Source organism: Phocoena phocoena, chromosome 12 (genome assembly GCF_963924675.1).
Source record: "Phocoena phocoena chromosome 12, mPhoPho1.1, whole genome shotgun sequence".
Lineage (NCBI taxonomy): Eukaryota > Metazoa > Chordata > Mammalia > Artiodactyla > Phocoenidae > Phocoena > Phocoena phocoena.
The window spans coordinates 56,940,723-56,957,029 of NC_089230.1; the positions used below are offsets into that span (position 1 = coordinate 56,940,723).

General features: G+C 34.3%; 1 protein-coding gene across 2 annotated transcripts in view; it reads left to right on the plus strand.

The window, feature by feature from the left end:
• The first annotated feature begins 447 nt into the window (after positions 1 to 447).
• The window catches only part of ASCC3 (activating signal cointegrator 1 complex subunit 3), a 311,309-nt gene continuing 295,449 nt past the window's right edge, over positions 448 to 16,307 (plus strand). Inside the window, exons 1-4 of one of the 2 annotated variants that reach the window (XM_065888768.1) lie at positions 448 to 537; positions 3,276 to 3,426; positions 4,192 to 4,194; positions 8,059 to 8,150. In XM_065888768.1, the coding sequence (XP_065744840.1) occupies positions 448 to 537; positions 3,276 to 3,426; positions 4,192 to 4,194; positions 8,059 to 8,150 (336 nt within the window). Of the gene's footprint in view, positions 538 to 3,275; positions 3,427 to 4,191; positions 4,195 to 8,058; positions 8,151 to 13,740; positions 14,301 to 16,307 lie in introns of those variants that run through there. The other variant, XM_065888766.1, reaches the window with a different exon arrangement.

Genomic DNA, 16,307 nt, shown 5'->3' on the forward strand with positions numbered 1-16,307 from the left:
CAGTGAGACTGAAAGTAAGGGATAATGTGAAATGAAATCAGTGAGTGTAAAATGAAATTGGAGAAAAGATGGGCAGGTGCTTTTATCTCTCTCAATATTATTGGCTGTAGTAATACAGTATTTGACACCTGTACTTAGGAATTGGTAGAATTCTTTTGAAGGAATGTTATGGTAGTACCCACAAACAAGTGGGTTTTTTTTTTGTCTGTTTCTTTTTCACCTATAAGCCAATGAATTATTAAATAAACTACTTGGGTAGAAAATGTGTCAGGAGAATTTTTCAACATTGGTAGCAATTGCTTTTTAACTAATTAGTTTCTTTTTTTCTTATACAGGCTAATTTGTTGAAGTTAATTACCTCTCCCACCTCCTCTCTACAGATAAATATCATCTTGTTTTGTTTCACTTTCGGGTTTCTCGTTGTATGGATCGCTGATTGAATAATAGATGGCTTTACCTCGTCTCACAGGAGCCTTGCGCTCCTTTTCAAATGTCACCAAGCAAGATAATTATAATGAAGAAGTGACTGACTTACAGGTAAACATTTTAGATGAAAACCATTATAAACATAAGACCTGGGCAAATATTTGGCATTCTTTTTCTCAATTCTGTGTGCTTTTTTTGTTTGTTTTTGGCTGCATTGGGTCTTTGTTGTGGTGCACAGGCTTCTCTCGTTGTGGCACGCGGGCTCAGTAGTTTGGTGCCTGGGCTCTCTAGTTGTGTTGCGCAGGCTTAGTTGCCCCGCAGCATGCGGGATCTTAGTTCCCCGACCAGGTATCTAACCCGCGTCCCCTGCATTAGAAGGCTGATTCTTAATTACTGGACCACCAGCGAAGTCCTTGTGTGCATTTTTAAAAATGGAAAGTTTTTACCTTTTTTGGTATTATACCAAGAAGGGGAATGTGCATATTGATGTTTGCTGTGGGAATACTTATCTTAAGCACTTACAAGTTTATTGTGAAAGAGAACAAATAGAACTATGATATTGAATCCTTTGTTAACTTTTCTGTTCCTAAGATACCTGCCTCAATTAATTTCGTAATTTAATCCAGTAATTTACCTCTAGATCATCTGAGTAAGTTTTCAGATCTGTGGTCAAATTCTTATCAAATGTGAATATTAATCTTTTAAACTCTGTAGCTGGTCTCATAATTCACTTCTGTCTTGTCCTTATAATTGGTTGTGGATGTAATAGGCCTAAAGGTCCATGAACTGTGCATATGAAGGAATGAGCCATTTAATATAGTATATGAAGGAACTGGCCCTATGCTGTTTTTTAAAAAACAGCAGTCCCTTTTCTGACTCCTTATTTGACTCTTGTAGAATATTAACATTGTTTCCTAGTAGGTTGGAATTTTATTGCTTAAAGCCCTTATGCAGTTTTACAATTAATAGCTTCACTGAAAGATTGATACTAGGAAAAAAAGATTTGTAACAGTCTTTAGGTAGATTTTTCCTCTAATGATGATACAGAATTTTGCTACACACAAAACAGTTAACCTTCTTTATGATGGGAGCTATTTTGCATTTTCACAGCAATTAAAATAAGGATATATTCTATACAGTTAATTAATATTGCTACCTTAAACTTGAATTATTTCCTCTTTGCCTAACCAAGGCCCTTTACAAGTTATTATTTATTCATTTATTTATTTTTTTTTTTGCGGTACGTGGGCCTCTCACTGTTGTGGCCTCTCCCGTTACGGAGCACACTCTCCGGACGCGCAGGCTCAGTGGCCATGGCTCACGGGCCCAGCCGCTACACGGCATGTGGGATCCTCCCAGACTGGGGCACAAACCCGCGTCCCCTGCATCAGCAGGCGGACTCTCAACCACTGCGCCACCAGGGAAGCCCTACAAGTTATTTTATATAAGAGACGCAACAGGAGATTTTAAAATTTGAAAGTTATAAGGACGACATGCTCATCCCATGTCATTTAATTTGTTTTTGTAGGCTTTTAAACACATTTTCCCCCTCTGAGGGAAGAAAGTGGCAGATATAATAGCCTCATTTTAATGTAATTTTTTATCTTGGGAAATATCCAACATATACAAAAGAGAGAGAAAAGTAACGTGAAGCTTTGTGTACCTATGACCCATTATAACAACTTAATTCAACTTAGGGCCAGTCTTATTTCATCTCTATATTTGCCTGTTTTCCTCCCTTTAAACCCAGATTAATTAGCTCCATTTCAGTTTAGAAAACTGAGGCAGGGAAGTAATAGTGAATTATGAAAGTAATAGGAATATTGTCAATAGAACCAAGAGGAAAATTACAGTTTTCTGTCAGACCCGCTACTTTTCATTTGGTCACAAGACATGATGAAGTTTAATCCATGGATCAAGTCCAATGATATGAAGTAAAATTTTTATTGCTTTCTGTGTCAGTTCTTGAGAATGGAAAGATTTATAGTCTCAAGGAAAGTGTGTGTATAGATAAGAATCTCCTGGATGCCTAACTTGTTCTAGGATCAGACTTAGGAAAGCAATACTGATTTGAATATATTGAACCTGTCATAGGAGTCTTATTTTCTTTAAATGCCTTTCATCAAAACGCATCACATAAAGTTCTTATATAAAGTATGGTTTAAGCTATGTTAAAAACGAGCAGGAGGGGCCTTCCCTGGTGGCACAGTGGTTGAGAATCTGCCTGCCAATGCAGGGGACATGGGTTCGAGGCCTGGTCTGGGAAGATCCCACATGCCACGGAGCAACTGGGCCTATGAGCCACAACTGCTGAGCCTGCGCATCTGGAGCCTGTGCTCTGCAACAAGAGAGGCTATGATAGTGAGAGGCCCATGCACCGCGATGAAGAATGGCCTCCTCTTGTCGTAACTGGAGAAAGCCCTCGCACAGAAACGAAGACCCAACACAGCCAAAAACAAACAAATAAATTTAAAAAATAAATTAAAAAAAAAAGTGAGCAGGAAAATGGAAAAGAGGTATGTGGGGTGTTACCGATTGTTATCTGGATGTTGGACATTTTGCTTTTTACTTTGCCGTATGAAAATTATTTCATAATGAGTATTCATTGTGATTAAACTGTAAAAAAAAGAAGCTTTTTAAAAACATATCTTTAAACAAATGAGATTCTTTTAAATCACAGTTAAATAAAGCTCCTTCTGGGAGCTGTAAATTTGGATGTGAGTAGATACAATTTTGAATTCTTGTGGGTAGTGCCAAGTTGTATAATGTAATGCAAAATATATGTAATAAATGATAGAATTGAGAAAATCTTTAATCAGTATGTTTCTGTATTATTCTGTCTGTTTCAGTTGAAGCGGTCTAAACTTCATGAACAAACTGTAGGTTTGGACCTGACATGGATGAAGATTGTAAAATTTTTGAATGAAAAGCTGGAGAAGAGTGAAATACAAAGTGTAAATGAAGACTTAAAAGATATATTGCAGGCTGCAAAACAAATAGGTATAGTTTTGTTATTTTTTTTAATCCACTAAAGTTCAAAAATAGATGCCTTTTAAACTATATACTATAGAGTGAAAGGTTAAAATTTCCAGGGGAGTATTCATAATTATGAGACAGCCTTATCTATCAAGGAGCTTAGGATTCAGGGACGCAAAAGTAAACTAGTAATTATAATACAGTCAACTTGAGGGATTTATAGGAATTTAGAGTTTTAAACCACTGTCTTTATTGAAATAAGGATTAGGGTAAATTAAAAATTTTCTGTAGTTGGAAGGAACCTTAAGATGCCCACCTAACGCATAGTGAGGGCCAGTACTGAAGCTGAACTTTTCAATTCCTGTTGCACACTAATATTTACATCATTTGATTACATTTGAAGGAAATTGTAGTTAGAGATTGTAACACTCTGTGCTTAAGACAGGTTAGTTTCCCAAAATTGAAAACAGTAAAACAAATCATGTGACTCTTCGGTAAAACATCTGAGTTTGTTCATGGAAATTCATTGTCCCGTTCCAGACTCCGATAATTAAAAAGCATAGTTAACACTACTGTAGTTCTAACTTCAAATTCAGGTTTCTACCTATAAAAAGTTCAGACTGATAACTTTGGCTCTGTATGATCTGGCCTTCACCATTCTCTCTGACCTTGAGTCATCCTTGCTTTCACTAACTGTGCTTCAGACACATGGCCTTTTCTTACTTCTGCAAACTCACCAGGTTGCTGCCTATTTGGGGATCACTGTACGTGCTGTTTTCCTGTGCTGAGAATGTTCTTCTGTCCTAATCTTAGAGCGTGTAGATCCTTTCTTGTTATTCTGAGCTCACCTGAAAATTATTTCCTTAATGAGGCCTTCGCTGATCATCTAATCTTAAGCGGTTACCTAGTCATTCTTTATCTTGTAACCCTCGGTAACATTTTCTCCATAACATTTATTATCTGATATTTTGCTTGTTTGTTTATTGCCTGTGTTTTGCTACTAGGATGTAAGTTTCATGAGAATAGGATCTTATTTTTCTTGTTCAACACACTCCATCCCCAGTGCTTAGAATAGTGCTTGGTATATTTTAGGGTCTTAATAAAATTTCACTTGATAAATAAATGAAAAAGTTTTCTCAGGTGATTTCTTAGTAGAATGAAAATTTAGATCCTAACTTCACCATATGCTGGTTGGCAGTTTTCTTCCCTTCACCAACTTTGTAAGGTGTTTCTATTATATCTTGTATACTTGAAGACTTTTTATTTATGATCATCAAATCTTAGAATTTATTATTCAAATATTTTGACTTTGATGTATTATTTAATTGTCATTGGTTTGTAGTATAGTATAATATTGAGTTTAATGCCCCCATAATTTAAGTTGTGAAAGTACAAAATGAATGTCATGTATGTTTTTGCTGTTAGATGATCCTTTGAAGTTCGAGGGCTTTGGTGAGAATTGAGATTACTTACTAAGCCTAGGGAAGATAGAGCACACTGATGTGATTTGTGACAGCATTTGACATAGACTTTATGTTTTAAGAATACTGAGGCAGTTAGGTTCATTAGAAAATAGTAGCAAAAATGCAAAGTCTCCAATCTACCTAGATTACCTTGAGTAGGATCGTAACCCTTCTGGGCTTCACTGTCTTCATTTCTAAGATGTTAGAATTATTTGTTGGGGGGTAGTCTGACTTAAGCAGTTTTCAAAAACTGTAATATCCTTCCTTTAATTTTATTATGAAAATACCTCAGAATATTTAGCAAAAATAGTATAAAATATTGAGCTTATTCAGTACCATGACTAAATATTTCTTTATTAAATGATGTGGAAATTAAGGTTATTAAAAAATAAGTTATTCTTTAGACTACTTCCCCCAAATATCTCTGAAAAGTCAAAACTTATTGTTTTAAATAGCCGATCATTAAACGTAATTCTAGGAGTTTTGCCTGTTAGCAAAAAGCATCTGAGTCATACTCAGGAACTAATCTATTGACTGACGTGTTTAAGGAATTGATTATTTTGAGATGTGATGTCTCAAAAGAATATTTTCATGACAGATAAAATCTTAGGGTTGTATTTAGGAAAATGCTCTATTATATCTACTTTTTAATGGTGTGTTTAAGTTGAAAAACTATTAGTGAAACTAGTAGTTGACTAGTAGTCATCCACTCTGTCTGAATGAAAATACTGCTGATACTGCAAGTGTAATTAAAACTAGCAGCATTGAAATGATTAGTCTTATGGAAAAAATGTCTTTGTGTTTCCTCTTATATCATTCTTTTAGCACAGGTAATTTTGGTATAATTGTGTTAAAAATGTGGAGCAAGAGAATAAAGTAAAAAAAACAATCACTTATATTTCAGTTGAGCATAGTAGTATGAGGTACATGTATTGACCAGTGAGAGTAATAGGTATTTTAAGCTGGAGGGGACATCAGGGAACATTTTGTCCAATCTCTTCATGTTGTATGTGAAGAAACAGGGTCCTTGAAGGTTAAGTGAACCCCGTGGTTGATTTGTGGCACAGGTAGGCCTAGACCAAAATTCTGAAATGGAAACATGATGGAAATCCTAAATTCTTTCCTTTCCTTGTAGTTAGAGATCATGTTCTGTTCAAGTCTACTTTTCAGCTATTCTCAGATTGACTGCCTTTGCATATTTGCCCTAGTTTAGGCTTTTACTATAGCATGTCTGAACTACTGCAGTAACCTATCGCCTCACCCTTCCTTTCTTATTCAACTTCTTCACAGTCACTAGACTTATCTTTTTTTTTTTTTAGACTGATTGTTATAAGAAGCAAAACTCATTTTTATTCCCAGCTTGCTCTTTAGACCAAATTCCTTAGAATGGGAAAGGAAAAGTTCCTTTATGAATTGAAATAATTTACCTTTTCATCTCCTTGCCATTCTGTCACATGCAGCCTTTGTTCCTAACATATATAATGTTTACTATCTTACTTTCCTAAGCAGTCTCTCTGTCATTATGTGTTAGCATAACTTTCCCCATTGTGATTATCTGGTAAAATGCTTCTCATCTCTGAAGAAATGGCTTAGGCTTCATCCATGTCCTTTGTTATTTCTTTCCAGTGTTAATAGACAGTGTTCCATTAGAATGGCATCTATTCTATATTTTTTAGAGTACTTTCTCATTATTTGATATTTACCTCTGTCCTCTCCCTCATGGACTGTGAATGCCTTGATGATACAGGGATTCTAGGAATCACAGTGTCTTTGTACTCCAGTGCCTAATGTGGTGCAAGGGATACACAGATGTTCAATAAGTAAATGAAGTATTGAGAATCCAACTAAAAGTCAACCATGGTCTCTACTACCTCTGATGCTGACAATGTCTTACAAGTGGTAGCTTTTTAAAAATTTTTGTAATTTTAAAGTACTTATTTTTCTCTCAGGTTTATATTTGATATATTCTTATACCTTTTTACAATTTCATTCTCCCCACAAAGAGTATTTTAATAGTAAAACTTAGCTTGAGGGAGAAAATACTATAAATTATTTAAAAATAGTATTCTTGGCACTTAATCTTAGTTTATTTAATTACTCATTGTAGATATAGCTATCTCCTCCATGGATTTTGAAGGATAAGCATAGTCATATTAACCTATATTCTGCTCGTAATGAAACTTTGTCAATATATTTTATGTGCTCTAAGTAAAAACATTTTTGAAAATAAGAGGTCAAGATTGAGAATGACAGTCAGTAAAATGCATTATGTATTAGGCATGTATTTCTGTTATTTAGAGTTTTAAATGAGGCTAAGATTTCAGGAGGCTAAGATTTACACAGAGTACATAGAAAGTAGGATGGGGGTCAAGAATGGTGGAAAGATCAGTAGAAAGACCCAGCAGTTCCCTAATCAGCTTTGTAAGTGAATCTCTCTCCTAAGGCCAAACAGAATGATGTAATAATTTTACTCTGAATCCTCAGTACAGATCAGGACTCAGCCAGAACTGAACTAGTTGTTTTTTTTTTTTTTTTCAGTGTTCAAGTTATTTTGCCATACATAGACACATTTGTTTTGCCTTCTTTAATTTATAACCCCTGCTTTATTTGGATTTTGGTGTTTTTATACATTTTACTTTTAATAACTTTATCTTTGAGAAAAGCATGAACCAAAAGGTAGGACAGGAGTAACTTACAAAGTGTGATTTAGGGAATTTGGGAATTCATTATGTTTTTTGAGTTGTCAAGAAAATAAGATTTTACTATAAAAAAGTGAGGAATCAAAACTAAGAGTGGAAAGCAGTTTATAAAGTAATGACTGGAAAAAGGAAGTATAAGAAGGTATTATCAGAATCTGGCAATTCTGTCTATGGAAGCAAGCGTAGGCATTTAGAATAATAAAGGCCTGTTGTGTATGGGATATGGCAGGAGGTTTAGCAGAAGTTATTTGTGAAAAATAGCTATCTTGAAAATTGTGGATTCCAAAAAAGTTGACTTCTACTTCTCATAGATTGGCAGACAAAGTGACTTGCAACAGCTCTCTGCTGAGAATAACTAGAAAAACTGTAAAACATAAAATTTGTTTGACTGCATCAGCATACTACCAAAGCAGTGAAGAATTATGGGGCCAAGATCTAGAAGCAGGAATAAACCCCAAAAGCATGACCCTGGTTTGGGCCACTTTTTCCTAAAGGTGACTGTCCATTCTGGAAGAGGAGGCCAGATGGAGAAGAAGAAGATGAGACAATGAGCAAAGCTTTTGACAGATTCAAAGGACCAAGATGACAAAAATGACTAAAATGGACAAAAGAGGAAATAGAAAATCTGAATATATGACTATTAAAGAAATTGAATCTGTAATTAAAAACCTTCAGACAAAGAAATCTATGTGCCTTTTTGGCTTTACTGGGCAAGGTCATTCAGTGTCATTTAAAAAGGAGGGTATTGTTGATTAAGGGAGGTTACAGGCATATAATAATCAAACGTAATATACTATCCTTGATTTAATCCTGAACCGGAAAAAAAGTATAAAGATATATTTGGGGCCATTGTAGAAATGTGAATATGTGTTGGGTATCATTAGGTAATATTAGGTAAGATCTTAGGTGAGATAGGTGGTGTGGCTATGTAAGATATCCTAAATCTCAGTGTCATGAAGACTGCAATATACTGTCAAATGGATCAGTTAAAGAAATACATGTGAGAGAGAGGGTGCAAGTGCATGTGAGTGCACAAAATGTTAATTATTAAATGGGAAAAAGTGTGATTTCATGTAAAGCAATAAAGGTTTAAAAGCCATATGATTATTTAGTAGATGAAGAAAAAACATTTTATGAATATCTAAAATCCAATTGCGATTAAAAAAAATACTTAGCTAACTAGGAATGGAAAAGGAGCTTCCTTAATTTGCTAAAGGGTATCTATAAAAAACCCTAGATCAAATGTTATATTTAATGTTACAGCGTTGAAAAATATTCTTTTGAGATGGTGAATTAGAGAAGAATGCCTATCATCACTTCTGTTTCTCACTGTACTTGCTAATGTAATAAAGCAAGAAAAAGAAAGAAAGAGTATAAAGATTGAAAAAAACTGCCATTAGTCAAATGACTGTGAATTTAGCAAGGTCAGTATAAAAATCAATTTTACCTCTACTTACGAGAAGCAATTTTTCAAAAATGCCATTTTCAAAAGTATTAAAAATCATCAGATACCTAGATGTAAATTTAACAAAAGGTGAGCAGGCTTTCCTCTTGGAAAACTAAAATATTATTGAGAGAAATTAAAGATGCCCTAAATAAATGGAGGGATATGCAAAGGCTTGAAACACTCACTACTATAAAGATATCATTTTTACCCAAATTGATCTACAGGTTCAATGTGATCCCAGTCAAAATCTCAGCAGGTTTGTGTTTGTGGGTATGTGTTTGAATGTAGAAATTTACAAGATAATCTGAAAGTTATGTGGAAATTCAAAGGTGAAGAACAGCCAAGTCAACCTTGAGAAACAAAGAGGGAGAGCTTACTCTCTGCATATTGACTTATTATAAAGATCAGTAATTTAGACAGTGAAGGATTTATCCAAGGATAGACGAATAAACCAGATGGAAGAGAGTCCAAAAACTGGCCCACAGATATTAAGGATACTTGATTTATCATGAAGGACTTCAAGTAGTGAGACATGGCTGAATGTCTCACTACTTGAAGTCCTTTTGGGGGAATAAACTTCAGTTATTTAACCTTTCTATATCTGTGTTTCTCTGTAAAATGAGGAGAATGATTGTAAGGTTCATGTGACAACTTTAGATAATATACTTGTTAGAAAAAAAGTACATTAACAGGCAGTGGACACAAATATGTAAGAGGGAAAAAATGATGAGAGTATGGGATAGTTATGTTTAAATTGAATCATTTTTGTACTTTTTTATATGTAATGCTGTCCTAGGAAAGTTGCTGGTACAAGTATTTTACATACTTGTAAAATAAATCGTCATAACTATCAGTTAGCTAATCTCTATTCAAATATAAAATGTTTATAGCCACTTGCCTGCCTTGCTGGTATTTTTAACAAATGGAATGAGTTTAAGTTAATAATGTGATGCAGGGTTATAATATATTGGTATTTACAGTTACAGATCAAGTGTCAGGGATAAAATGGACATTTAAAGTTTGGCCATAACATGAAAAAATAAATTTGTAAAATACTTTCTCCTACACATAGAAGAATTAATTGGTCAAGGAACTCATTTGTTGACAACTTCTAAATTGAATATTTAGCAATTAAGGATGTAAACAGTTGATGGATATTTTTATTCATTTTTCAATTAAAATTTCCTACTCATCCTTTTTGAAGAATTCCTCAACTATAAAGGTAGGCAACTAAAAAGTTATAATTTACAACCTTTTAATTCTTAATATTTTGTAATCAAAAGAAAAATACACAAGTAAATTGTGTATTGAGGATGATTTGATTGTCACTACTCAACTCTAATTTTACAAATTTGTTTTATGTTACAGTAATCAGTTACTAATTATATATTTACACTTTTACATTTCACATACATCTCATTTGTTCTCAATATAACTGTAAAGCAGGCAGGGCAATGATAATTTATTATTAATAAAAAGTATTCTAGGGCTTCCCTGGTGGCGCGGTGGTTGGGAGTCCGCCTGCCGATGCAGGGGACACGGGTTTGTGCCCCGGTCCGGGAAGATCCCACATGCCGCGGAGTGGCTGGGCCCGTGAGCCATGGCCGCTGAGCCTGCGCGTCCGGAGCCTGTGCTCCGCAACGGGAGAGGCCACAACAGTGAGAGGCCCGCGTACCGCAAAAAAAGAAAAAGTATTCTAGTGACCTTTTAAGCATATCTCTTTAAATGTATTCCAGTTGAAGTGCTAGGTGCATAGAGCCAGTTTTCTGGGCTATAGCACCAGTGTTTTATGTATAGAAAATTAGATGTTCAAGTGGTAGGTAACTAGACTAGCTTCCTTAAAGGTTTGGAGATCTTAAGTTTCAAACTTTAGTCAATTGATTATTTAATGAATATTTTATTCTTTACTGAGACTTTATTTTGAGGACAAAACGAATTTCCTAAAATCCCTATTCCTCTCAGAAAGATTAGCACAGTCAGTGGTGTAATTGACCGAAGAGTTTCAGACTAATAATCATTTAATCTTAGCAGTGGCAACAAATGCTGTTTGCCAATGCTTCTGAAAAACTGGAACTCCCAGACTCTCAAGTAGCTCGCTACAAAGATTCAGTTTTGAGAAACCCCTTTGTGGTGTGGACACGTGTCTGTTCTTAGCAGCCCAACGCAGAGATGGGATGGCGTAGGTTGTGCAGAAAAATTAGTAGTTAGGCAAGGATATTCACCTGAATGAACCACCCTTACTGAACAAGGCTTAAGAGTTTAAAGTATTTGTTATTTTTGAAATTTTGTAGATTACAGAAGGGCTCAAATTAAAAATTTGAAACCTTGAGAAAATTGGTTTTGATCTTTGTAGATGTTTTATAAATCTGCAGTTATTTTTTTTCTTCAGAAGTGAACTCATAACTTACATTTTTTTTCTCACTTAATGTATTGTGGAGGTTATTTTACGGCAAGATATATGGATCCACAGCATTATGTTTAATGAATGTAATGTATGGCTGTAACATAATTTAACCAGTGACCTAATGATAGGTATTTAAGTTAATTCCACTTTTGGTAATAAATTGACTATTCTCAAATTTATTTCCTACAGTGGTGATTATTTATTTGTTTATTAAATGAGAATTAGAGATAAATCTACTTTCTAGAAGTGTAGTGTAGTAGAAAGAACTTTTTTTAGGAGTTAGAAGATTTCTTTGAATCTTGTTTAATAACTAAATAGCTATTTGATCTCTCCCAAATTTAATTCTGAGTCTCTATTTTAGCATCTAAAAGATGGAGATAATTTTATTAGGAAGAATTGAGATAATTTAATGTAAAAGTTCTTAGTAAGTTGTTTAAGGAAAATCCCAAGTTGCAAAAATGATACTATCTTTACCAAAGAGTAACATTTACAATGTTAGATAAAGAATGAGTTTGTAATTGTGAATTCCAGTTTTGGTCAGACTTCGGTAGTCCCAAACCTGTTCAATTATCTGTAGAGTTATTACAATCCCTAAGTTATCCAAAACCTAAGTTCTCCAAACCTCATATGTAGACTGAATAAGTAAAATATACACAAATCCTATTCAATTAATTAATTCAAAAGCATTAGTTAATTTCTAGAAGGTTTTTGTCATGTATTCTCCTAAATACTAAAAGAATAATTATATGTCAGATGGTGTTTTATAAATTCTTTATAATCGTAAAAGTAGACTTCATACTTAAAGAATTAAATAACGACATACATCGTAAAATTGCTTATCTTCACTTACATAAACTGTTAGTCTTCTACACACATTTGTAAGCATCAAATGAAATAAAACAATAAAAAGTTACTCAGGCAATGTGGTATAATGTAGGAACACTAGTTTGGTGTCATTGAGGCCTGAGTTCACTTCAATTCAACAGTTTAAATCTCTGCTATTTTTGGCTAGGTAACAGTGAGGGAATACAGGAAGGTATTAGGTACACCTAAAATAGGTACACCTATTTTTGGCTAGGTAACAGTGAGGGAATACAGGAAGGTACACAGTATTATCCTGACTTTGAAAGAGGCAATTGAGCTGGATTCTGAAACATGGGTAGTATTTGAATATCAGAGGCCTTGGGGAAGATTAAAATAAAGGCATAGGAAATAGGCAGAGAATAGAACAGGACCTGAGTTTTGGATGTTAAGAAATTCTTGTTGGCTGGAGCAGGAAATGTATAATAGCCAGGAAAGCTGGAAAAAAAGAATGGGGTCAGTTCCTGGCATGACTTGAAAGCAAAGTATAGGAGTTTGGGTTGAATTTCTGAACTATATCGTAAGCTGCTCAAGATTTGTGATTAATGTGATTGGAGCCATGGTTTCAGGAAGATGATGGTGTTAATTATATTATTGCTAACTTTACCAATATTACTTTAGGTTAAGTCTCATTGACTTTTGGGACCTTTTCAAGATTGAATTTCCTTTTCTCTGCTCTTAGAATATTCTTTGAATTCTATGACACATATACAGGTTCTTCTTTTATTTGAGGGAATCAGATATGAGATATTAATGCCTTAAAGAAATTAAGGGCTGCTCCTTTTTACTTCCTCTTACTTTAGTAAGAATTTACTTCTGGCCTCTTCTCAAGAGCAGAATTTAAAAGAAAATGTGTAATATGGCTGACTATTTTAAAAGATTCTTTTTATGTTCATCCTTGACCTTTCTACCCTTGTAGAAAAGGTATTAACTGTTTTTAAAACTTTATTTTTTATTGAAGTGTAGTTGATTTATGTATTAAAGATTTTTGAATGAAAACTATGTAAATTTATTTCTTGCCATCTCAAGTGTATATAGTACGTGGAAAGGAAGTTAGGGATTTGTGAGGCTCCCTTCCAGCTCCAGAAGTCTATAATTCAGACTTTTTTTGCACCTTACTTATTTAACTAGCTCATCAAATCAGTTTTTAAAATTTGGTTTTAAATAAGATTTAGCTAATGCTTCAGATTGTTTTTAGAAAGAGGTCAGGGGTTGTTGTAGGTAATTACTTTGCTATAACACTGATAATGGGTTATTTACCTAATACAATTCTTTGGGAATTTGGGAATGGACTTAAAGGGATTTTCCTGTTACTGAATTGGCTATCTTTATCCATCTATAGCAAAATGTCAGTGTGTTTTCACTGTTGGATTTACTCAGAGGAAGATTTGTAGTAGTTTCTTTGAAAATGGAAACTTCAGCCATGATCCATTTGAGCTAATGCTGTTTCTTTTGTCTGAATAGTTGGAACGGATAATGGGAAAGAAGCAATTGAAAGTGCGGCTGCATTTCTCTTCAAGACATTTCACTTGAAGGACTCTGTTGGTCACAAGGAGACAAAGGCTATCAAACAGATGTTTGGTCCCTTTCCCTCATCATCTGCCACTGCAGCTTGTAATGCTACTAATCGAATTACTTCTCGTTTTTGTAAAGACAGTCTTACTGCTCTCGTCCAGATGACAACAGATGAATATGGTGATAGAGTTTTATTTGGTAAAAATTTAGCATTTTCCTTTGACATGCATGATTTGGACCACTTTGATGAGCTGCCAATAAATGGTGAATCCCAGAAAACTATAAGTTTGGATTACAAGAAGTTTCTGACTGACCATTTTCAGGAGCATTCCGCCCCGGACCTCAAGCCTGTGGAAAAAGCAAACGACTCCTTTTTGTGGTGTGAAGTTGAGAAGTACTTAAATGCAACTTTAAATGAAATGGCTGAAGCAACAAGAATAGAAGATCTTTGCTGTACTTTATACGATATGCTTGCTTCTGTTAAAAGTGGTGATGAACTTCAGGATGAGGTATAGTTGAAGTAATTGCAGTTTTATCTTAATGTGAATTATCTTAATGAAATAGCCTTTTAAAATATGGGTGGCTGGCAAAGAAAGTATTTCTTTAATATTGTGCTACAGTGGTCAAATATGTAGCCAAATGGTTTTACATAGTAGACATGTGTATCTTTCCACTATGTAGTTGTAGGAGGACTGTGGGTGTAATGAATAGTAGAAGAGTCTAGGGCAGTAGTTTGGGTGTCCACAAGTCCTGGTTACTGGGACAGTTCTGGTTAAACCTGTTGTTACGTTGTAATAATTAGTAGTGTCTCTTCTTCAAAAAATATATAGGTTTGAATGATAAATTATATGGTTAATCTAGTAATAACTGTTTACATTTGTACAGCATTATATATTTCTATGAGTTCTTTGATGAAAATATAATAAACTTCAAAACATTAGAAATTTTATCTATATACTGAATGACTTGCTGATTTAGAAAAATATTTTTGACTAGTTTTTATGATTGAAAGAGTAAGCTTTGAAAAACAGACTGATCTAGAAGTAATTGGACTGTTTTATACTACTTGTTCAATAAAGAATTGTGTCTTTATAAGTTTTTTATATCACACAAAGGAAACATTATTTTAATTCCTTTCTATGCCACCATTTGCTTATGTTATTCAAAATGATGAATTACTCTTACCGTCACATGAAAAGTTCAGTTTTGCTCTCAGTTACTGGCATTATATTCATTATCTGATATAAATTTAAAATAATGTCAGCCCAGTTTTAATACTGGATGAGTAACATATTTGATGAAGGATTAAGAGAGGTGGCATATTGTTGTAGAAAGGGCAGAGACTGAAATCAGAAGTCTTTCCTTTCCCACATTTTGGTAGTGAGAGTTCAGGTAATTGAATCCCTTAGAGGCTTTTTTTGCTGGGTTCTCTCAGGATAAAAAGAATGTGTAGATTATAGAATTGGTATAAGCCTTAAATGAAATACCATGTGTGAGATGATAAGTAGCATTTAATAAATACTTGTTACATGGTAGCTGTGATTATTTTTGTTATTGTTGTTATTATTGAAATTAAGAATTTGAAAATCACATGGAGTATCAGGAATGTAGGAAAAAATCTAGGTTTCCCCCACCCCCAGAGGAGAATTAATTTAGGGAATTATCTGTTTCCATATATCAGAGTTTTATTAGAATGTATACCTGATAGATCAGTAAATAAATTTTTATCTATGTCTTGTTATATATAGATGTTTCAAGTAATTAATAAAATGATGCTTGGAGGCTGGGTCTTAATTCAGAGAATTATTATTTTTACTGCTATTTTTTTTTTCTGTTTTGCTTTTTTAATTCTCACTATTCTAAAGAAAATCTTTTGAATTGAGTTTTTGAAGTGAGTTCTGATTTTAAAAGTCTAAATATTTGCTAAAATAGAAAAGGTGTTAATAGGAAAATACTCGGGAATATTGGAGATGGCATATACATAGCTCTTGGTATTATTTCAATATTAAATGCTATTTGCAGTTATTAATATTGATGTAAGTATTGATAGAGTTCTGTAACAAATTCTTTGGAAAAGTGAATTTTGAGTTATTGATATTATCATAGTTCATGGTTGTACAGCTGGGGTTCATTCTTTATAGCATTTCTTTTTTTTTTTGCGGTACGCGGGCCTCTCACTGTTGTGGCCTCTCCCGTTGCGGAGCACAGGCTCCGGACGTGCAGGCTCAGCCACCATGGCTCATGGGCCCAGCCACTCCGCGGCATGTGGGATCTTCCCAGACCGGGGCACGAACCCCTGTCCCCTGCATTGGCAGGTGGACTCTCAACCACTGCGCCACCAGGGAAGCCCATCTTTACAGCATTTCTAATTTTACATTTGCTATTAGCATTATTTCTTTACTCTATGCAGATGGTGTTATTGACCCATGTGAGTTCAGTCCTGAACCTAGCCCTGTTCCAGATATGTGCCTGATCCTAAACTTGGTTAGAATGTCTTCTGAGTGAAGACTATTTTT